The sequence below is a fragment of the Ptychodera flava genome, chromosome 21, assembly GCF_041260155.1.
Source record: "Ptychodera flava strain L36383 chromosome 21, AS_Pfla_20210202, whole genome shotgun sequence".
Lineage (NCBI taxonomy): Eukaryota > Metazoa > Hemichordata > Enteropneusta > Ptychoderidae > Ptychodera > Ptychodera flava.
Window position 1 is genome coordinate 16,499,700 of NC_091948.1, and position 17,393 is coordinate 16,517,092.

At 38.1% G+C, this 17,393-nt stretch overlaps 1 protein-coding gene across 1 annotated transcript; it reads left to right on the forward strand.

Annotated features, from left to right (window-relative positions):
* The first annotated feature begins 4,088 nt into the window (after positions 1-4,088).
* Positions 4,089-17,166, forward strand: LOC139121561 (cyclin-dependent kinase 7-like). Its single transcript, XM_070686569.1, has 10 exons — positions 4,089-4,201; positions 5,318-5,380; positions 8,169-8,270; positions 8,539-8,607; positions 9,495-9,608; positions 10,112-10,230; positions 13,917-14,103; positions 14,332-14,481; positions 15,309-15,453; positions 16,335-17,166. Exons 1-10 carry the CDS (start codon positions 4,130-4,132, stop codon positions 16,361-16,363), a joined length of 1,050 nt encoding a protein of 349 aa, XP_070542670.1. The 5' UTR covers positions 4,089-4,129; the 3' UTR covers positions 16,364-17,166.
* Positions 17,167-17,393: the final 227 nt, after the last annotated feature.

Below are 17,393 nucleotides of genomic sequence, written 5' to 3' on the forward strand. Positions count from 1 at the left end.
ATGCTGAATGACAATTATCTGAAGAATTTTTCCACCACAAAAAAGAGCATGATTTAAACAAATCTTCAGGGACTTATGTAGCAAATTTCAAAGAAATTGGACAAGCCCTTTCAGAGAATAGATTTTTTGACCATGAATGGCATAAATTGCCCTAAAAAGACAAATATTGAAATTTCACCACATCTATACACATCCAATCAATTTGGACATGCTGCTACAGAGAAATAGATGTTTTGATCAAAAAAGGGCAACAATTGCTCTAAAAACACAAATATGCAAATTTCACTATATTTTGCAAACAGCTTCTCAGCTTGTCAAAATCAATTGTAAATCATGAGATATGCATGATGTTTGGTGGGGTGAATGTAGGCATTTCACCACGCAGTAGAAAGGGAAGCCAGGAAACCAAAATAGTCAATTTTCAAAACTATAGGAAGCTACTGAGGAATAAGAAGACCATGTTTCAGAGGAAGATGTGTAATCTGAAAAAAATGCTCCCCAAGTGCCACCAAATAACACCATTTTAATCTCTATTTTTCAAAAGCTCCAACGGCAGGAGGGGGACACCCCCCTCCTGACCTCCCCCCGCAAAAATACTCCCCAAGTGCCACCAAATAACACCATTTTAATCTCTATTTTTCAAAAGCTCCAACGGCAGGAGGGGGACACCCCCTCCTGACCTTCCCCCGCAAAAATACTCCCCAAGTGCCACCAAATAACGCCATTTTAATCTCTATTTTTCAAAAGCTCCAATGGCAGGAGGGGGGACACCCCCCTCCTGACTTCCCCCCGTGACCGCTTGTATGGCCACTTGTGGTGCTCCGCACCACATCTTTGCCCTCTTTATCTTCAGACAGTGACGAACTAAAAAAAAATTATAAATCTGAAAATTTACTCTGCACAGCTAATCTCAATTGGAAAAAAAAATTTAGAAATTTACGATAGTAAAAAAATTCACAATTTCATTGTGACCACCCCCTCCCAAGGTCTAATGGTCCATCCCTTAGGACAATTCCCGAATATCACAAAACTAAGGCTACGTTCACAAGTAACGATTTGGGGGGGGGGGGGGGTTTCTGGGAGGAATCGCGATTAAAATCTTATTTTTTTTCAGATCCCCCCTCAATACCTTAAAAATTTTCAAATCCCCCCCCCTCTATATGATCAAAATTTTTCAAGTCCCCCAACTATCACAAGCCAACATATTTGTAAAGGATGTGTATGCAGAAAAAATCACGTATTGCGGCGTTCCGCTCACAGGTGTCCAACACTACCTGCTATTAGCAGTTTTTAAAGTCATATTCCTAAGGCAAGTTCTTAAATTGATTCATCGTAAAGGCATCAGTGAACTTTTTGGATTTATCAGTCTAAGCCAACTTGAGTTCATCCAACTCTGGCCAGGTCAATTGTTGCTGACGAAGAGCACACAAAATGAGAGAGTAGGCAAATTGTGAATTCTGGCCATATTGTAAAATACTGAGCACAGTAATCTACCAAAAATTTGTTCCAAAAGTACAAGACATATATGAATTAGATCTACTCAAAATTGACAATACTGGAAGGTTAAAATATTCCATCAAATAAATGTTTTAATCTCTGAAATTTTGGGTGTAATAATAATTGCAAATTCGGTTAAAAAAATAAATAATTCCATTCAGTCACATATTTTTTCATTTAGTCCTTACTGTTCAAAGTTTTACTTTTGTATTATTTTATGACAAGAATGTGAAAATATAGAAAATCAAGAATGGTGACCCCATCTTTTTTCTTTAATATTTGATTATTCTCATATGCCAGAATTCAAAAATTCGCGATAAGTTTTCAATTCTCCTGGTCTTCCATATGTTGCTCCCTGGCCTTTATGTTTCACTGTCATGATCGTCATTTGACCCAAACGCTTCTTCAACTACCGCGTACATCAGAGTCAGAGCTATCTCTGTCACTGCTCAGGTATACAGTAACAGTGATACTACAGTAGCTGGCAGTATCTGACAGTGACAGTGCCCGTAGGCAGTAGCTGTATTAACTTTGATAATTTTGATAATATTTTTGTTCAGTTTATACAACTGAGTTCTTGTTCTACTACCTTACAGCATGTTGAACTGTCCAGTATTCAGCTTGCTATCACAGCCTGTGCACATGTACCATGTATTTGTATCACTGACAACTGACTGTCAGTCTGGACTCTAATTAAATTGTCACCTAATACATATTTATATATACAGGTTTTGTCGACAAACTGAATATTGTGTGTTTGAGCATGCTGTAGGTAGACAGAAAGAAATTGTCGTTGATAGGCCTATAGGCCTATTGCACAGAAATATTGCAAAAATAATCAACATTTGCAGCTTCTGCCCTGTTACTAGGCCCGTTTGTTTTTTTACGACAACTCACACATGTTTAGATTTTTTCCAGATAAAAGTCATGAAATGTAACAAAAATGGTTCTAGATTTTGTTAAATTATTACTAACATTACAACAATTTGATGACATAAAAATGGTATTCATTTTTCATTGAATTACCTACAAAAACTTTGAATTGGAAAATGTAAAACATAAAAGGGAACCAAAACATTTTCAAGTCCCCCCTACAGGTAGAGCAAAATTTTCAAGTCCCCTCTCTACTACCCCAAAATTTTTCGAAGCCCCCCTGAATTCCTCAAGCCCCCCCCCCCGTTTTTTGTGAACGCAGCCTAAGCCGGTGAAAACTTTATTTACTCAAGCTTCAAGGTGAGCCACCCCAAGCGGTCGGCCAAAAGGATAATGTAAAAGTTTGAGAGTCCGAACATGTGTCCCCGACGGGTGCACATTGAGCACCCCACTCAATCGTCTAAGATTAAAGTTCCAAGTCACGGCAATGTTTTTTCTTTTTTGTTTATTTATTTATTTATTTATTTATTTATTTATTTTTTTGCAGAAGGGGCAAGACAGAATTTTGTTCGATAGTTTTCAGTCGAAAATATATTTTCATCAGATTGACCGCCAAATTTGACCGCCCAATTTCGAGTCGATGGCTGTGCTCTGGCTATACAATGTAACCTACAGCCAGAGTCAAACAGACATGACAATAGGTAGGCCTACAGAGATAGTCAATCCTAAGGTATAAAGACACGATGACACAAAAAACAACGGAAAAAACTTTACTCACAAAAAAGTCAAGCTTAAAAGAAAAAAGGAGAAAAAACAAAGATGAAATGTCACTGACAAGTAATTGTATTATATTGTTCTGTCTTGTTTCATTATTATTTATACACGTACTATCGATATTTATGAATCCCCATGTGCCATAATTACAGCTACCGACACTTTTCATTCGATCGGAATCCTCCAGCCAACAAGCCAAGGTCTCAACCGGCGCCATACGCATACGTACCGTGGTTTCGATGATTCGCCTCATGCAGACTTTTGATCCGTATCCGAGGGGAAATTTTGACAAAATGTGTACTTTCGATACCTTTTTTGACTCTAGTACAACCCTTGTGTCTACCAAGCCCTTTTTGAAGAAAATATAGTTTCATTTCGACCCTATATGGCTAAAATGTAGACTTTTGGCCCCTGTCCCCGTTGAACTCTCCAGGGTACATATGTACTCAAAATGTCAGTTCACACATCTCACTGTACTTCTCGATCCCCCGATTTCTAAGAGTCTGCGAAATATGATTAGGCCTAAGTCTACTTCCAGAACTTTACAGACCAGACAGCTCGACAGTAGGCCCGAACAAAGACCAGAAAATGTGGATTTCGACAGATGTTGATATTTTATTATTTTGACAATTAAACTTGCTCGAGTTTAGTTCTAGCTGGAGTGTAAGAGTAAGCAATTACTAAATCTTTCTTGTGTAAGAAGCGAGATGCAATGGTTCAAGTCGTCGGTAAACTTTTTTACTGTTTTATTAGAAGTTATTGTATAGGCCTAAACTGATTTTCGGACATCAACAACAACAAAAAAGTCTAGAAGTTGACAAAATGTTCCCAAGTAGCCGATGAAATAGTACAATTTGGGCTCGAGTAATGCACCAGGCCCTAACCCTACCCCCTACATGCTATGCTACACCCCCCCCCCTCCTTCAATATGCACCATGCCGCGCCTCAAGGTTGAGTTCGCTGTGCATTGTGGGAAATACATAATATGGCGACTCGCTTGGACGTTGAGGACAGGTCCAAACGATACGAAAAAATCGACTTTCTCGGAGAAGGTCAAGTAAGTTAGATTTAGCGCTATAGTAGGAGTATTGCATATGCAAGAGAATATGCCAAATGCAAAGCAGTAAAACGTTTTCATTCGCAGTTATTACTGAGTACACAGTTACCAGCGTACAAGCCGAGACATGGCATTTCAATATGACCGTGTTTCATTCAAATTTCCTTATGTATTGAACTGTGGGTGTAAAATTTCACAATACAATGAATGGAAGGCTGACAGCATGCACAGTTAACATGTGAATTTCTGTTTTCCTGGTAACCCGCGCGTAGTCCTATGAATGCGAACAGAGCAAAGAAAGATTTATTATCAAGTGACTGAGATTTCCACCTCTCCTCAGTTTTGATGTTGTGCCCCAAAACTTCAAAACTCACTTTGGTACGGTGGTACCACACCACAACAACGTGTACGGGGAGGTTCTGAACAAGCAAAGTATAAAGCCATGGATTTACCAGATGGAGTTTCCATGATCATGATGATCAGGCCTAGGACCATCTCAGCATGGTGGTAGTTTTTGCAAAGGGTACACTTTATTTTCTCCGTGTCAGTGTGTGATTGCAAAGTTAGCACTGGGGACTGTATCAGCATTGAGTTAGTTTCACAACTTCCTCCATTGTCTCAGAATATCCTCAAATTCAAAATGCAAAATTTATTTTTGTAGGGATGGAGGTTTTATATTTTAAGAGAGGTAGTTTTGCCTTCTGAGTAACAATGTAAAATGAATTTCTTTTTTATTCAAATCAACATATATAATTGTAGAAACATATATAATTGTGGAAAAAAAAAGAATGTCTCAGTAAGTAAACGAATCCATAGTACAGTGGCTGGCAAAGATGCAATAAAATCCGTACCTGCAATTTCATCAGTACAGCCAGCAACAGCACAATAGTGTTTTGGCATGCCTATGTTACCGTGGTTACATTCCATTAGGTTGTGAAAACCCAGCTTGTAAAGCTGTGTTGACATTCCAATAGCCAGTCAGTAAAACTGGTCACCTTCAAGTTGCTATTTATAAAGTATGGCAAAAGAAACTATATAGGCACTAGCTGTCCAGTGTCTGTCTATGAAAATGCCAGAAGCTCATCTTGACTGACTTTTTGAAATTTCTCTCCACAGTTTGCAACAGTTTACAAGGCCAGAGACATAGCCAACAATGACAGAATTGTTGCCGTCAAAAAGGTAAGTACCATAAATGAGGTGGTTATTATACAAACAATGATGAACATCAAATCTTCTTTCTACTTTTCTTTGATGTATTTTGATTTGTAAATGCTGGAGCAGCAGCCAGCTCGTTGAAACTTTTTTGGTAGAAACTGTTGGGTATCTTTACTGTGTGTAAGTGGAGTTACAATTAGGTACTGTCTCTCGCAGGAGTCAATATGTTTCAAGATTTTGAAGGAGATATGATAAAAATAATATCCAGAGTCAAACACTTGATCTCCTTACATGAAAATAATATTTTTCACAGGAAGTAAAATCATTGTTAATCATCTCTTATAAATGGCAAAAAAATGAGAAAAATGTTATAGTAAATTCAACCATGATTTCACAGATTAACAAAGCCACCCAGCATTTTCTGGTTGCCAGGCTTGTGTCTACTGAAGTTTGGCAATACTAACAACTGTTTGATAGCCCTGCATACATTGTGATCATTCATTCTTTATTCTTACTTGATTTAAGCTATAACATCCTGAGGAATGAGAGCTTTATTTCTAGTCCACGCGGACGAAGTCCGGCGGGGACTTATAGATTGGGTCCCGTCTGTGCGTCCGTCCGTCCGTCCGTCCGTCCGTCCGTCCGTCCGTCCGTCCGTCCGTCATCAACAGTTTCTCAGACACTGCTGAACGCATTTCGTTCAAACTTGGCACAAAAGCATAGCACTATGACCTACAGATGCACATCGATTTATTTTGTGATACGATCGAATTTGGCCGCGAGGCGGCCATTTTGTTGCAATTTTTCATGTCTTTTGACCATAACTCAGACATCCTTGAGCAGATTCTGTTCAAACTTGGCACAAAGGCATAACACTACGGCTTTCATATCCATGTCAAATAATTTTGCGATATGATTCAATATGGGCGCGAGGCGGCCATTTTGTTGCGATTTTTCATGTCTTTGGACCATAACTCAGACATCCTTGAACAGATTCTGTTCAAACTTCGCACAAAGGCATAACACTATTGCCTACATGTGCATGTCAAATAAGTTCACGATACGATCCAATATGGCCACGAGGTGGCCATTTTGTTTGCGATTTTTCGTGTCTTTGAACCATAACTCAAACATCCTCGAACCGATTTTGTTCAAACTAGGCACAAAGGCAAAACACTATGGCCTACATATGCATGTCAAATTATATTGCGATATGATCCGATATGGGCGTGAGGCGGTCATTTTGTTGCGATTTTTCATGTCTTTGGACCATAACTCAGACATCCTTGAACCGATTCTGTTCAAATTTGGCACAAAGCAAAACAGTATGCCCATCATATGAACACCGATTTATTTTGTGAAATGATCCAATATGGCTGACAGGCGGCCATTTTTTTGCGATTATTTCATGTCTTTGAACCGTAACTCAAACATCCTTGAACCGATTTTGTTCAAACTTGGCACAAATTCAAAGCACGTACTATGGCATGCATATGCATGTATCAATTAACCTTGTGATAGGATCCAATATGGCTGCAGAACTGCCATTTTGTTGGAATTTTGCATGTCTTTGAAGCGTAATTCAAAGGTCATTACACCCATTTTGTCCAAACTTGGCACAAAGATCAAGCACTATGGCATACAATATGTCAATTTACTTCGTGACATGTTCCAATATGGCTGCCAGATTGTCATTTTTTTGAATATCGCTGCCCGATGGTCATTTTTGGATTTTTTCATGTCTTTGAGGCTTAATCATATGCAAATATTCCTTAACCAATGTTGTTGAGACATGGTACAAAGATAAAGTACTATGGCATACATATGCATGTCTACTAATTTTGTGCTATGATCCATATGGTCAATAGACAGCCATTTGATTTCAATTTTGGTTTGATTTTTTTATGTCTTTGAAACATAAACATAGGTCACTGTCTCTCGATAGACTGATTTTGTTCAAACGTGATACGAAGATAAAATACTATGGCTGCATTCTTGTGCACATTAATTTGTTTCATTATATGATTCGAAATGGCTGATGGCTGATTACAACAACATACCCGATCCCATAGCATTTCGAAAATTCACCAAACCATGTGTATAGTATGTGCCGTCATGACACTAGAGGCAGTGAGGGCATCGTTATGTGTGATGTAATCAAAAGTTCCTTCAGTGGTCATTACCGGCAGAGATGAGTCATTTATTGAACGTTCCTTAGATTACTTTATTATGCAAGTCATAGGCCTGATGCACCCCTTGCATCAATGTCATTCCACAGCGACCTAGACCACAGCTACCTAGACACCAAAGATTATAACAAAATGGACAAGCGGGGACTGTGTCATCAACGATGACTTGTTTCTATTCCATGATGATGCTATGCAAAAATTTGCAACAATGCCTCTAGCTGCTGCCAGCGGTTTATGATGATGTGCGTGTAGCCAGATCATCAAAGCATTATCATTGTGAGCCCTCAGTGAATATTCTAAACAACAAACTTTTTTGCCTTAATGTCTTTATTGAAACCCAAGTCGTCCAGTGCCTATTCCATGTTGCTGTCAAGTGACAATTTTCTGTGCAACTGCTCTTATGGCTGTAATTATATTTTGGCTCTCACAGGTACATCCAGTGAGCCACATTACCCAATGCGCATGGCTGTAGATTGGTAACAATGCAACATAGTTGACCTTCAGTTATAGACTGTTCATTTTGTTAATGTTCCACGCTGTATTGTGATTTGTATTACATTAAATTCAAGGGAATTCCAAGTAAATACCAACACTAACACCGTCATAAAATTGTTTACCTGTAGATTAAACTGGGCGAAAGAGCTGAAGCCCAAGATGGAATTAACAGAACTGCTCTTCGAGAAATCAAACTACTACAGGAATTGCACCATGAAAATATTATAGGGGTAAGAAAGACTTTAAGGTTTAGGAAATGTAATGGTTGCTGAGTGAAGAAGTTTGAAGATTTATACGTATCTTTACCAGGATATATTATGCACTTTGTACAATTGTAGAGAGATCACAGATGAAAGTGTTTGAATCAGAAATTGTCAGATGAGATGGCACCTTTCTATAGTGAAGTTTAGAAGTCAAACTGACTCAACAAAATGTAAACACAAAGAGGTGCAGTGTTGCTTTACTAATAACATATTCATGTTTATATTTCCATTACAGCTTCTTGATGTCTTCGGCCACAAATCAAATATCAGTTTAGTCTTTGACTTTATGGAGACAGATTTAGAGGTTGGTTTCTATTCCTTCTCCCACATTCTGGTTACTCAACATCTTTTATCACAAAAGAAAGCAGCTTTTACTGACACCTTTTTCATGTACACCAGTTCCAAGCAACATTAGTCTAGGTGCTTCTGATGAAAAGGAAATCATCCTGTAATTAATAAGTCCAATATGTACGACAACTTACCCAGGAACAGGCATTAAATTCTCCTATCCCGCCCAAGTCCAATCTCACTCCATTAGTTATAACCCACCATCCTGTGAAGCACCACATTTGCAATTTTGTTCGGACATTCTCTGAAGTTATATTTTATCCTTAGATACTATCCTAGGGAGTCAAAAAGAAGCAAGTGCACATCATTACACTGTGCCACATGGTGATCAGACTAGTTCAGATGACAAGGGTGCCAGGGATGAGTGCTCATTCTCTGTGATAAGCAGTTCAGTTTTCCCTCATATTGCAAACTTCTCTGAAAGCATGATCTCTTCTTTTATGAATTTCACAAAATCTGCGCATGATTGTGAAGTCAACATTAAAATAACATAATATGTTAAAGATGTCTAAAAAAGACTACACTAGTTTGAATACTACCGTACATTACAGCCTTTGTACAAAATTGCACTTGCAGACTACACAAGTCCAGTGTGTAGATTTCCAGTTACCTCTGCCTCCACCTGTAGAAACATTTCTGACTACCTCTAGACTATGCACACAAAATTCCCACTATGTTATAATTAGACAAAAAGAGTGGAAACAAAAATTTAGAGTACATCTTTCAACAAAGATGTTCTCCTTGAAACAGATAGTACATTCACTCTAATGGAAGACACGTGTTGTTGATATTCTGTAGTGCTTCAGCAGTCAGTGTGATCATTGGTGCATTTTCTCTGCACAGGTAATCATTAAAGACACAACCAGTATTGTATTGACTCCTGCCAATATTAAAGCATATACGCTAATGACTTTGCTTGGACTACAATATTTACATGATAACTGGATTCTTCACAGAGTAAGTATATCTCCTACCAGACCACTCAGTTATAACCGTGTTTAACTGTTTCACACAGCACCCAATATGAACAATTTATTTTTGCCTTGCATTAAAAGAATGCTACTTTTGAATGGTAAACTAGTATTTTGGTATAATTTCCTTAGGCATTTTGAAAATTTTTTGCTGTGATTAGTCGCTAGTATACATGTTTGTAGTAAAGTTGAAATGGTTGAAAAATGGCTGACAATGTTGGTTAGAATTGAATTATCATGGGCCAATTAGTGGTTTTGTGTGTACTGTACAATACAATACAAATAGTAATTTTACAATATAAATGCCACAGGTCACGGCAAAAGATGTATAATTTATGATTGTTTGAAAATCGGATTCATTTTCGTTTCGATTTCTTAAAGTAAGGTTAGTACCCATACCTTATATTTTTTAAGAATAGCAAGGCATTTATTTGTTCTCAGGGTCATGTGTCAAAGACTCAACAATTCTTGTTTCTTTTTCTCCTTCAGGATTTAAAACCTAATAACTTATTGATAAATGATCAGGGAGTGTTAAAACTTGGTGATTTCGGTTTAGCAAAATATTATGGCAGTCCAAATAGGCAGTATACACATCAAGTAGTAACAAGGTAAGTCCAGTGTTTGACAAGCTGACCACCATATCCATCTTTTATGCTGCCCTATAGCCAATCTTTTTGTTTTGTAGATTAAGAAATATTTTTAACTGCCTGCATGGTCATCACTACAGCAGTTACAGGCACTCTCTGCAACATTTTCTTTTTATTAGCTCACATTTGGTTTTACCAATGTGAGTTAATCATATAGGCTGAAGTCGATGGCGTCTGTATGTATGTGTGTATGTATGTATGTACGTACAGTATGTCCGTCAACATCAAAAACATGCAAACCGCTGCACGTTTCAGCTCGGTATTTGGTGTGTGGATGCATCCGGGGCTATAGATGGGATTTTGTTCAAATGAAGTCTGCATTGCCAAAATTATGCAAATGAGCTTACAAAATGTGTAAATGGTTAAGAATTAATAACTCAAGAACCGCTTTTTTGATTGCTTTGAAAATTTGTGTGCAAGTACCTTAGGTTAACCTGCCAAAGTGTTGGTAAACCCCAAAATTTGTATATTTTAGTACTTTTCTCAGTTTGTGACCTTAAATGACCTACACTAACCCAGGATATGTTGTGAGACAATTTTGAAGGCTGTGAACATAATTTTGTCATATTTGATACCAATTTGTAGGAAAATTTGATCCAGAAAACAAAGCTGAGGTGATTTTTTTCATTTTGGACCAATTTTTGCAACTTTTCTATGTAAGACATACAAAAACTGATGAGAAATTTGGATCCAGGATAATTCCAGATGTTGTAATCACCACCCACAGTGGAAGGCATTTCACTATCTGTAACTAACTTAAGTGCTGTTTACATTAGAATGATAACACTCATGGCACTAATTAAAAATGTCCAAGGTTGTAAATGTACTTCCTGTCATTTGGTCTTATGTAATACCAAGGGGTGGAACATTTGATATGCAGGAGGGGGTAGGGTTTAGAAGATCAATGATGTAGCATTACTTTTTTACCAGACCCCTTGTGCATTTTTTGCCCACTCCCACCTTTTCTTTTTATCAAGCCTTCTCTGTTTTTTGTTGTTGACATTTGCTTATGTATTAAGGATCTGCTTCTCCCATTGCTATAGAAGTTGATATGCATGTTCCTAAAGATGACCTCCAGTACCTAAGTTGGAGACCTTATTTGCTTTTGTCATTCTTGTTTTTCCTGGTTTAAATATTTCTCGAATGGACCAATTCAAACCGAATGTGAGCACATAGTGTCCTTGACGGTATTTTTTTGTTCCCCTTGAAAAAAGCATGAGAGCCAAGATACGGAGGTTTTCTAATACATCTTAAAATGAAATACACATTTTGTAAATCCCAAATAATCACCCGTCCACCAAATAGTTTCCCATTGGCAATTTTTAGCTGGGCCCATTAACAGAAAAAGACTGGTAGAATATAACCCAGATTCTATCAAAAATACAAACCAATGATAGTGCTCTTTAACTTTTAAACTTTTAAAACAAGGAGCAAATGAAAGAGTTTTATTGAATTTTTTCAAAATGCTGTTTTGTCATTTACAATGTCCTTGTCTTTTTTGTTTTTTTTGACAGATACATAGGTTTGTTAAGCTCAGCTGTTCATGATAACATACAACTTTACTACATGTGTTCACCCTACGTCCAGGATATTTCCACTGCACAAACTCCCCCTTAAAGGTATACTGTCACCTGTTTTGCCACAGTTACCATGGAGAGAGAAAATCTAACCAATCAGAGATTTTAAGCGGGTGGCCATTTAAAAACAGCGCCCTCACATGGGCATTTGAATACCAAGGAACGCCCCTTTGACCATATATGGGCATATTTAGATTACAGGTGACTGTATACCTTTAAAGGTCTGATGAAATGCCCATGTTGCAAAATTACAGAAATACAGTTGATGGTCTATAAAACAGTTACATTAATTTCTTTTTTCGTTTAGCGCACGTGATTATGAAATATGGCAAAAGAAAAATGCAATGTGGGCGTGTGCCCCGAGCCTCTCCAGTCGACTTTTTTCGGCTTTCCGAAGTTTGCCCGACGCCGTATCTCATAGCGGGAAGTAAAGTATTTCACACCTCCGTAAGCTCCCTACGGGGGGTAACTTCTAGGGTTTCCGCTTACATGATCAGGACAGTGTCCTCCTTCACTATGGGAGAACGTTGTTCTTTTGGTGGCTGTGACAGCGGCAAGAACATGAACGGCTCAACTGTAAACTTTTTCAAGTTCCCGTCAAGTGTTGAGTGTTTGAACCATAATGTGCTTGTCTCTGCTGGTTCGTACGATCGGCCACGGTCCCTCGGCTGAGCCTGCCTCGCTACTCGCTACACAGAAGGTTGGGACCGCAATGCAAATCAACAGCATGAACACTAACACTGAACGTTGTGACTGCCATTAAAATGCACTTGTCTACAACACGGAACGTCGGGACCGCAATGCAAATCGACAGTAACTTAAAACGTAAATGGGACCGTGATTAAAATGCACTACAACCACAACACGGAAGATTGGGACCACGATGCAAATCAGCTGCATGAACAGCAACACTGAATGTTGAGACTACCATTAAAACGAACAACAACACGGAACGTAGAGATCGCGATACAAATCGTGGAGGTAGAGTCCTCCATGATACAAATCGACAGCAACACGGAACGCGTCGTTGGGACGGCAATTAAATTGAAGAACAACGGGGAATACCGGACCACGAGGACCGCGATGCAAATCGACCGCAACATGGAATGTTGAAGACCGTGATTAAAATGCACAACACAGAACATCTAGACCGCAATGAAAATCAACTGCAACACCGAACCTTGTTGCCTCGATTAAAATGCGTATGTCTGCTATGTATAGCAAAAGTTTCAATTCTCGCGAGCGAGCGTTCCTATGCCCGCTGTACACTAGACAAAATGACGTCAAATTTATCGCGAGGGCTCGATTGCGTGTGTCTAAGTTTCACTTCTAGCGAGAGCCATTTATGCATGCTGTACACCACTAGACTAAATGACGTCAAATCTCTCGCGAGACTTGGCTCGATTGCAAATACGTACGACGGAAAGAACACAATAATACAGAAGTAGACACAGTTTTTGCGAATCGCCGAGAGAGAAGCGCAGATTAAACAAAAGACTAAAAACCCACGTTTTTTCTTTATTTTACCATATTTTTTAAACAAAAATCAGTTTCGCCGCTGTGGCGAATTAGGATCGATTTTTTTCGCCACTTTGGATTTCGATTTGCATTGGCGAACGTGGCAAATGGGCAGCGCGAACAGTGTTTTGTTAGCGGATACCGGGCAGAGATAAGGCGGCGTTGGACCGCTATTCGATGTAAATGAACACACCTGTGACGTCACAGACGGCCAACCATTATCCCCGCTATGGGCGTGACCTGAGTGTCGCAAAATGACCCCATGAAAGCCGCGCATAGAAATATCAAAAAAATTAACACTTGCGCGTACTTTTAGGTTGCAATTCTGTTGCGAGTGTAATAGTATTGACCCCCTGGAAGATATTCAGTCACACAAACGGGACCATTTCACCAGACCTTTAACACTGCAAAACCTGGCAAAAAATCTTAAGTAACATAATTATATGAACTGTAGTAACTTTCGAAATGGAAAAAATCCTAAGACATCATCAGTTATCCTGATCCCAGGCAACTCTATGGAACAATGTTTTTTTCCACCCTTTTAATCATCAGGTGGTATAGATGTCCAGAGTTGCTGTATGGTGCTAGAATCTATGGTATAGGAGTTGATATGTGGGCAGTGGGATGTATACTTGCTGAACTACTTCTCAGGGTGCCTTTCTTAGCAGGAGACTCTGACTTAGATCAACTCAGTAGAGTATTCCAGACTTTGGGAACACCATCTGAAGAAATGTGGCCCGTGAGTATGTTGACATTTTGATAAGATTTTGAAAGTAGTGGAATTAAATGGCTACCTACAATACAGAACCTGGAGTTCACAGACCCTCAACATAATTGTTTAGTAGAGCTATACATCACAGCAGACTAGTTAAGAAATAAAATTGTCGGTGGCGTCTGTACATGTCTGTATGTATGTATGTTAGTATGTGCGGATGTATGTTTCTAAAGCTGTACTACTACTTCGCAGGGAATGACAGCACTACCAGACTACATAGAGTTCAAGAAATTTCCAGGCACTCCATTGAGGGACATATTTTCAGCAGCAGGTGATGATTTACTAGAGCTAATGCAGTCTTTGTTTCAGTACAGTCCAGCTAAGAGATGTACGTGTGAAGAGGTAAGAAATCCTCCAGGACTGCTTTGATTTTTCTCAGTTTATAGTGAGCTCTTTACATGTACTGTGCCACGGCGGCTTACCAGTTCCATTCAGTTGTGCACAGTAAAAACTCTTGTAAAGTAGTCTTTTTGACCTCAAAATACCTCCAAACTGCCAAAATACTGTTCAAAATTTGTGATCTAGAGTGCTGTAGAGAAAAGAAGTTTAGTATGAGCCCTTCATATGAAAGTACACATATATTTTCTATGATGCTTCTCCTGACCTAATCTGTCGGTAATACTCTTGAAGGACATTTTAGCATTACATAATTTAACATCACACCAGCCAACATTACCCCTGAGGATGCTCAAGCTGTTGGCTTTGAGAATTCTGCAACCTGTATACCATGCTGAAACTCTTTTTGCTATACTATATTTTTAGCTCCACTGTCAGAGATGCAGTGCTTATAAGATAGGTTGGCTACCTGTCAGCTGTCGTCTATTATCCTCTATCATTTGCAATTCAAGTTAGTGTACACGTCACAAAGGGATACCCTTTGTAAAAGTTATATTAAAACAAGCATTAAATGTGCATATCTAAAGTAATAGCGGAATTTTTTTTTTTCAATTTTCTTCAAAAATCCTTTTCGCTGAAACTCCCATATTAATCAAATTTTGGTTCATAAGTTTATAGGAATAACGCCATTCAAATTTTTTGGTGAAATGAAACCTCCATCTTAGTCAAAGAGATCAATGCTGACATGCTATCAAAGTAAGAGTTCCGCTGAATGATGAAAAGTTACTTACCATGATGATAAATCACAGAAATGTGTAATCTTGTTTTTTCAGGCGCTCAAAATGGCTTACTTCAGCAACAGACCAGCACCGACGCCTTCAGGTCAGCTGCCCAGACCAGGTGTAGTCAAAGAAGTGTTGAAGGAACGAGATCAACCAAAAGCAGGAATGAAAAGGAAAATGATTGATAAAGATACTGGTAAGAAAAAGATTGCTTGTCAGAAATTTTTTTACCAGGGGCGTCTCAGTGTTGCCAAAAGAGTCTTGAAACAGATGAGGCTTTGGTGTAACCCAAAAATTTTCACTAGTGAAGGACAACACTCATAAAAAATAATGGACATAAGAAGTGAATGTAAAATGTTGAACTTTAATTGCTCCCATTTCAAGATTATTACTTAACTTTAACCTTGAACCAGTAATAACATTGGTCCTGCATTCTTAATGTTTTATTAATGGACTTTAGTTTAACCCCCACTTTTCAATGAGGTAGGACTTTGGTTAACCAACAGATTTTTCAATAGGAACTGATTACACTTCAATTTACACCCCAGTGGTAGACAACGTCTCTGAAAAAACCCACCCCAAAGGGCGGCACGTATACCTATTTAGAAAGCAATGGAAATAATATACCGGAAGCCATAGCCTACTTGCCTTGAGTTTAAAAACAATTTTCAAATTGCACGCAGATTTATTCACAAATTTAATAGTTAGAGATAGCAACATTTTCGTACATTTTCGCTTTAGAAGGTGACCTTAGTAGGGCAAGTAGGTATGGATGTAGAAGAGAAAAGGGCTGAATTAATGAGAAGAAACTTTCTTCATAACATGAAGAATTTAGTTTAATGTAGTGTATATGGCAATTGTGTAATTGCCCAAGGCAGCTATTTGTTCAGATTGACATTTGAAAGATGATGACATTGTTATTGGCGATCACAAGGTTGTGATGTTATCAATCACAACACACTTTGTTGAGGAATGAAGGTTTGCGTGAAAGTCATGTTGAAAATGGCAAAAAACTATGCTATTATTCATATCATCATGGAATTATCATTAATCACTGTTTGTTTTTTTGTATTTCAGTTGGTTTGTCGAAGAGGCTCGTTTTTTAACTAGAGAAAGGTATTTTTACTGTCGTTGTTAGTCTTGCAGATAAGCGCCATCTGTTGTATAGTACTAGCATTCTTTTGTTTTCATGACCATGATGGGGTGTATGCTAGCTTTCAGCCAACCACCAAATTTCCATTTTGAGGGTGATGATTCAAACTTACGTAGCAAATACATGATTGTTTGTGAGACATACAACAACAACATTAGAAAGCTGCCAGTCACCAGAGAAATACAATTTTTTGTGCGATACCATAGAAAAAATTACAATTCTTTATGAAAGAACAATCAAATTTACATCTGAAAATAGTGAGCACCTTCATATTGCCTATTAAGGTAGAATGCGCCATTGGGACATATTTTAACTCTCAAATTTTTATAATACTTTTCTGATCCACTGCTTGTGTGGGTTAAAAATGAAGCTCTTGGACTAAATTAAGTTTTCATCAAGTTATTTCTATTTTGAAATGAAACATTTAATTTTTTCCATGCAGAGATAACATAGGGAAGTGTGGCCATTCTGAAAGAGAATGGTAGAAGTTTGCTCGAGAAATTTTTGAGCAACCGGTTCAGTCTTTCAGTTTTGAGGTGTAAACTACCTTAAAGAAGTATGTGTCTTGAATTATCTTGAGATGTAATTTGAGAGTACAACATTTTTCCATACATTTTGATTTGGTCGCACACTGTCACTGTGTCACTGTTTCTATATGAGATTTTTTGTGAATATAAAGTAAGGACATGTTATTTATGTAAAAGCTCATGGGCCTTACTTGTGGATTCAATAAAAATGCATTATTTTGTTTTTCAACTCGATAGTAATTCTGCATTTTGTGGTAAGAATGTGTCAAAAATTCAACAATATGGATCAATCTGCAGTATTTTCTACATATGCAAGTTGAAGTGGAAATTATTTCAAACATGAGTTTAATATTAGAAATGTGTACCATATCTGTCTAAACTTCATATGTGGTGCTGTCCGTGACTATAAGCAGCTCTATTTTGAGATAAGGAATGCAGTTTATGTAACACATCAGT

What these genes read in the sequence shown, in the direction of transcription:
- LOC139121561 (XM_070686569.1), top strand. Translation starts at nt 4,130, where the DNA reads ATGGCGACTCGCTTGGACGTTGAGGACAGGTCCAAACGATACGAAAAA. An exon ending in GAATTGTTGCCGTCAAAAAG is followed by an intron (nt 5,381 to 8,168) that starts GTAAGTACCATA and finishes GTTTACCTGTAG; the next exon opens with ATTAAACTGGGCGAAAGAGC. An exon ending in AATGATTGATAAAGATACTG is followed by an intron (nt 15,454 to 16,334) that starts GTAAGAAAAAGA and finishes TTTGTATTTCAG; the next exon opens with TTGGTTTGTCGAAGAGGCTC.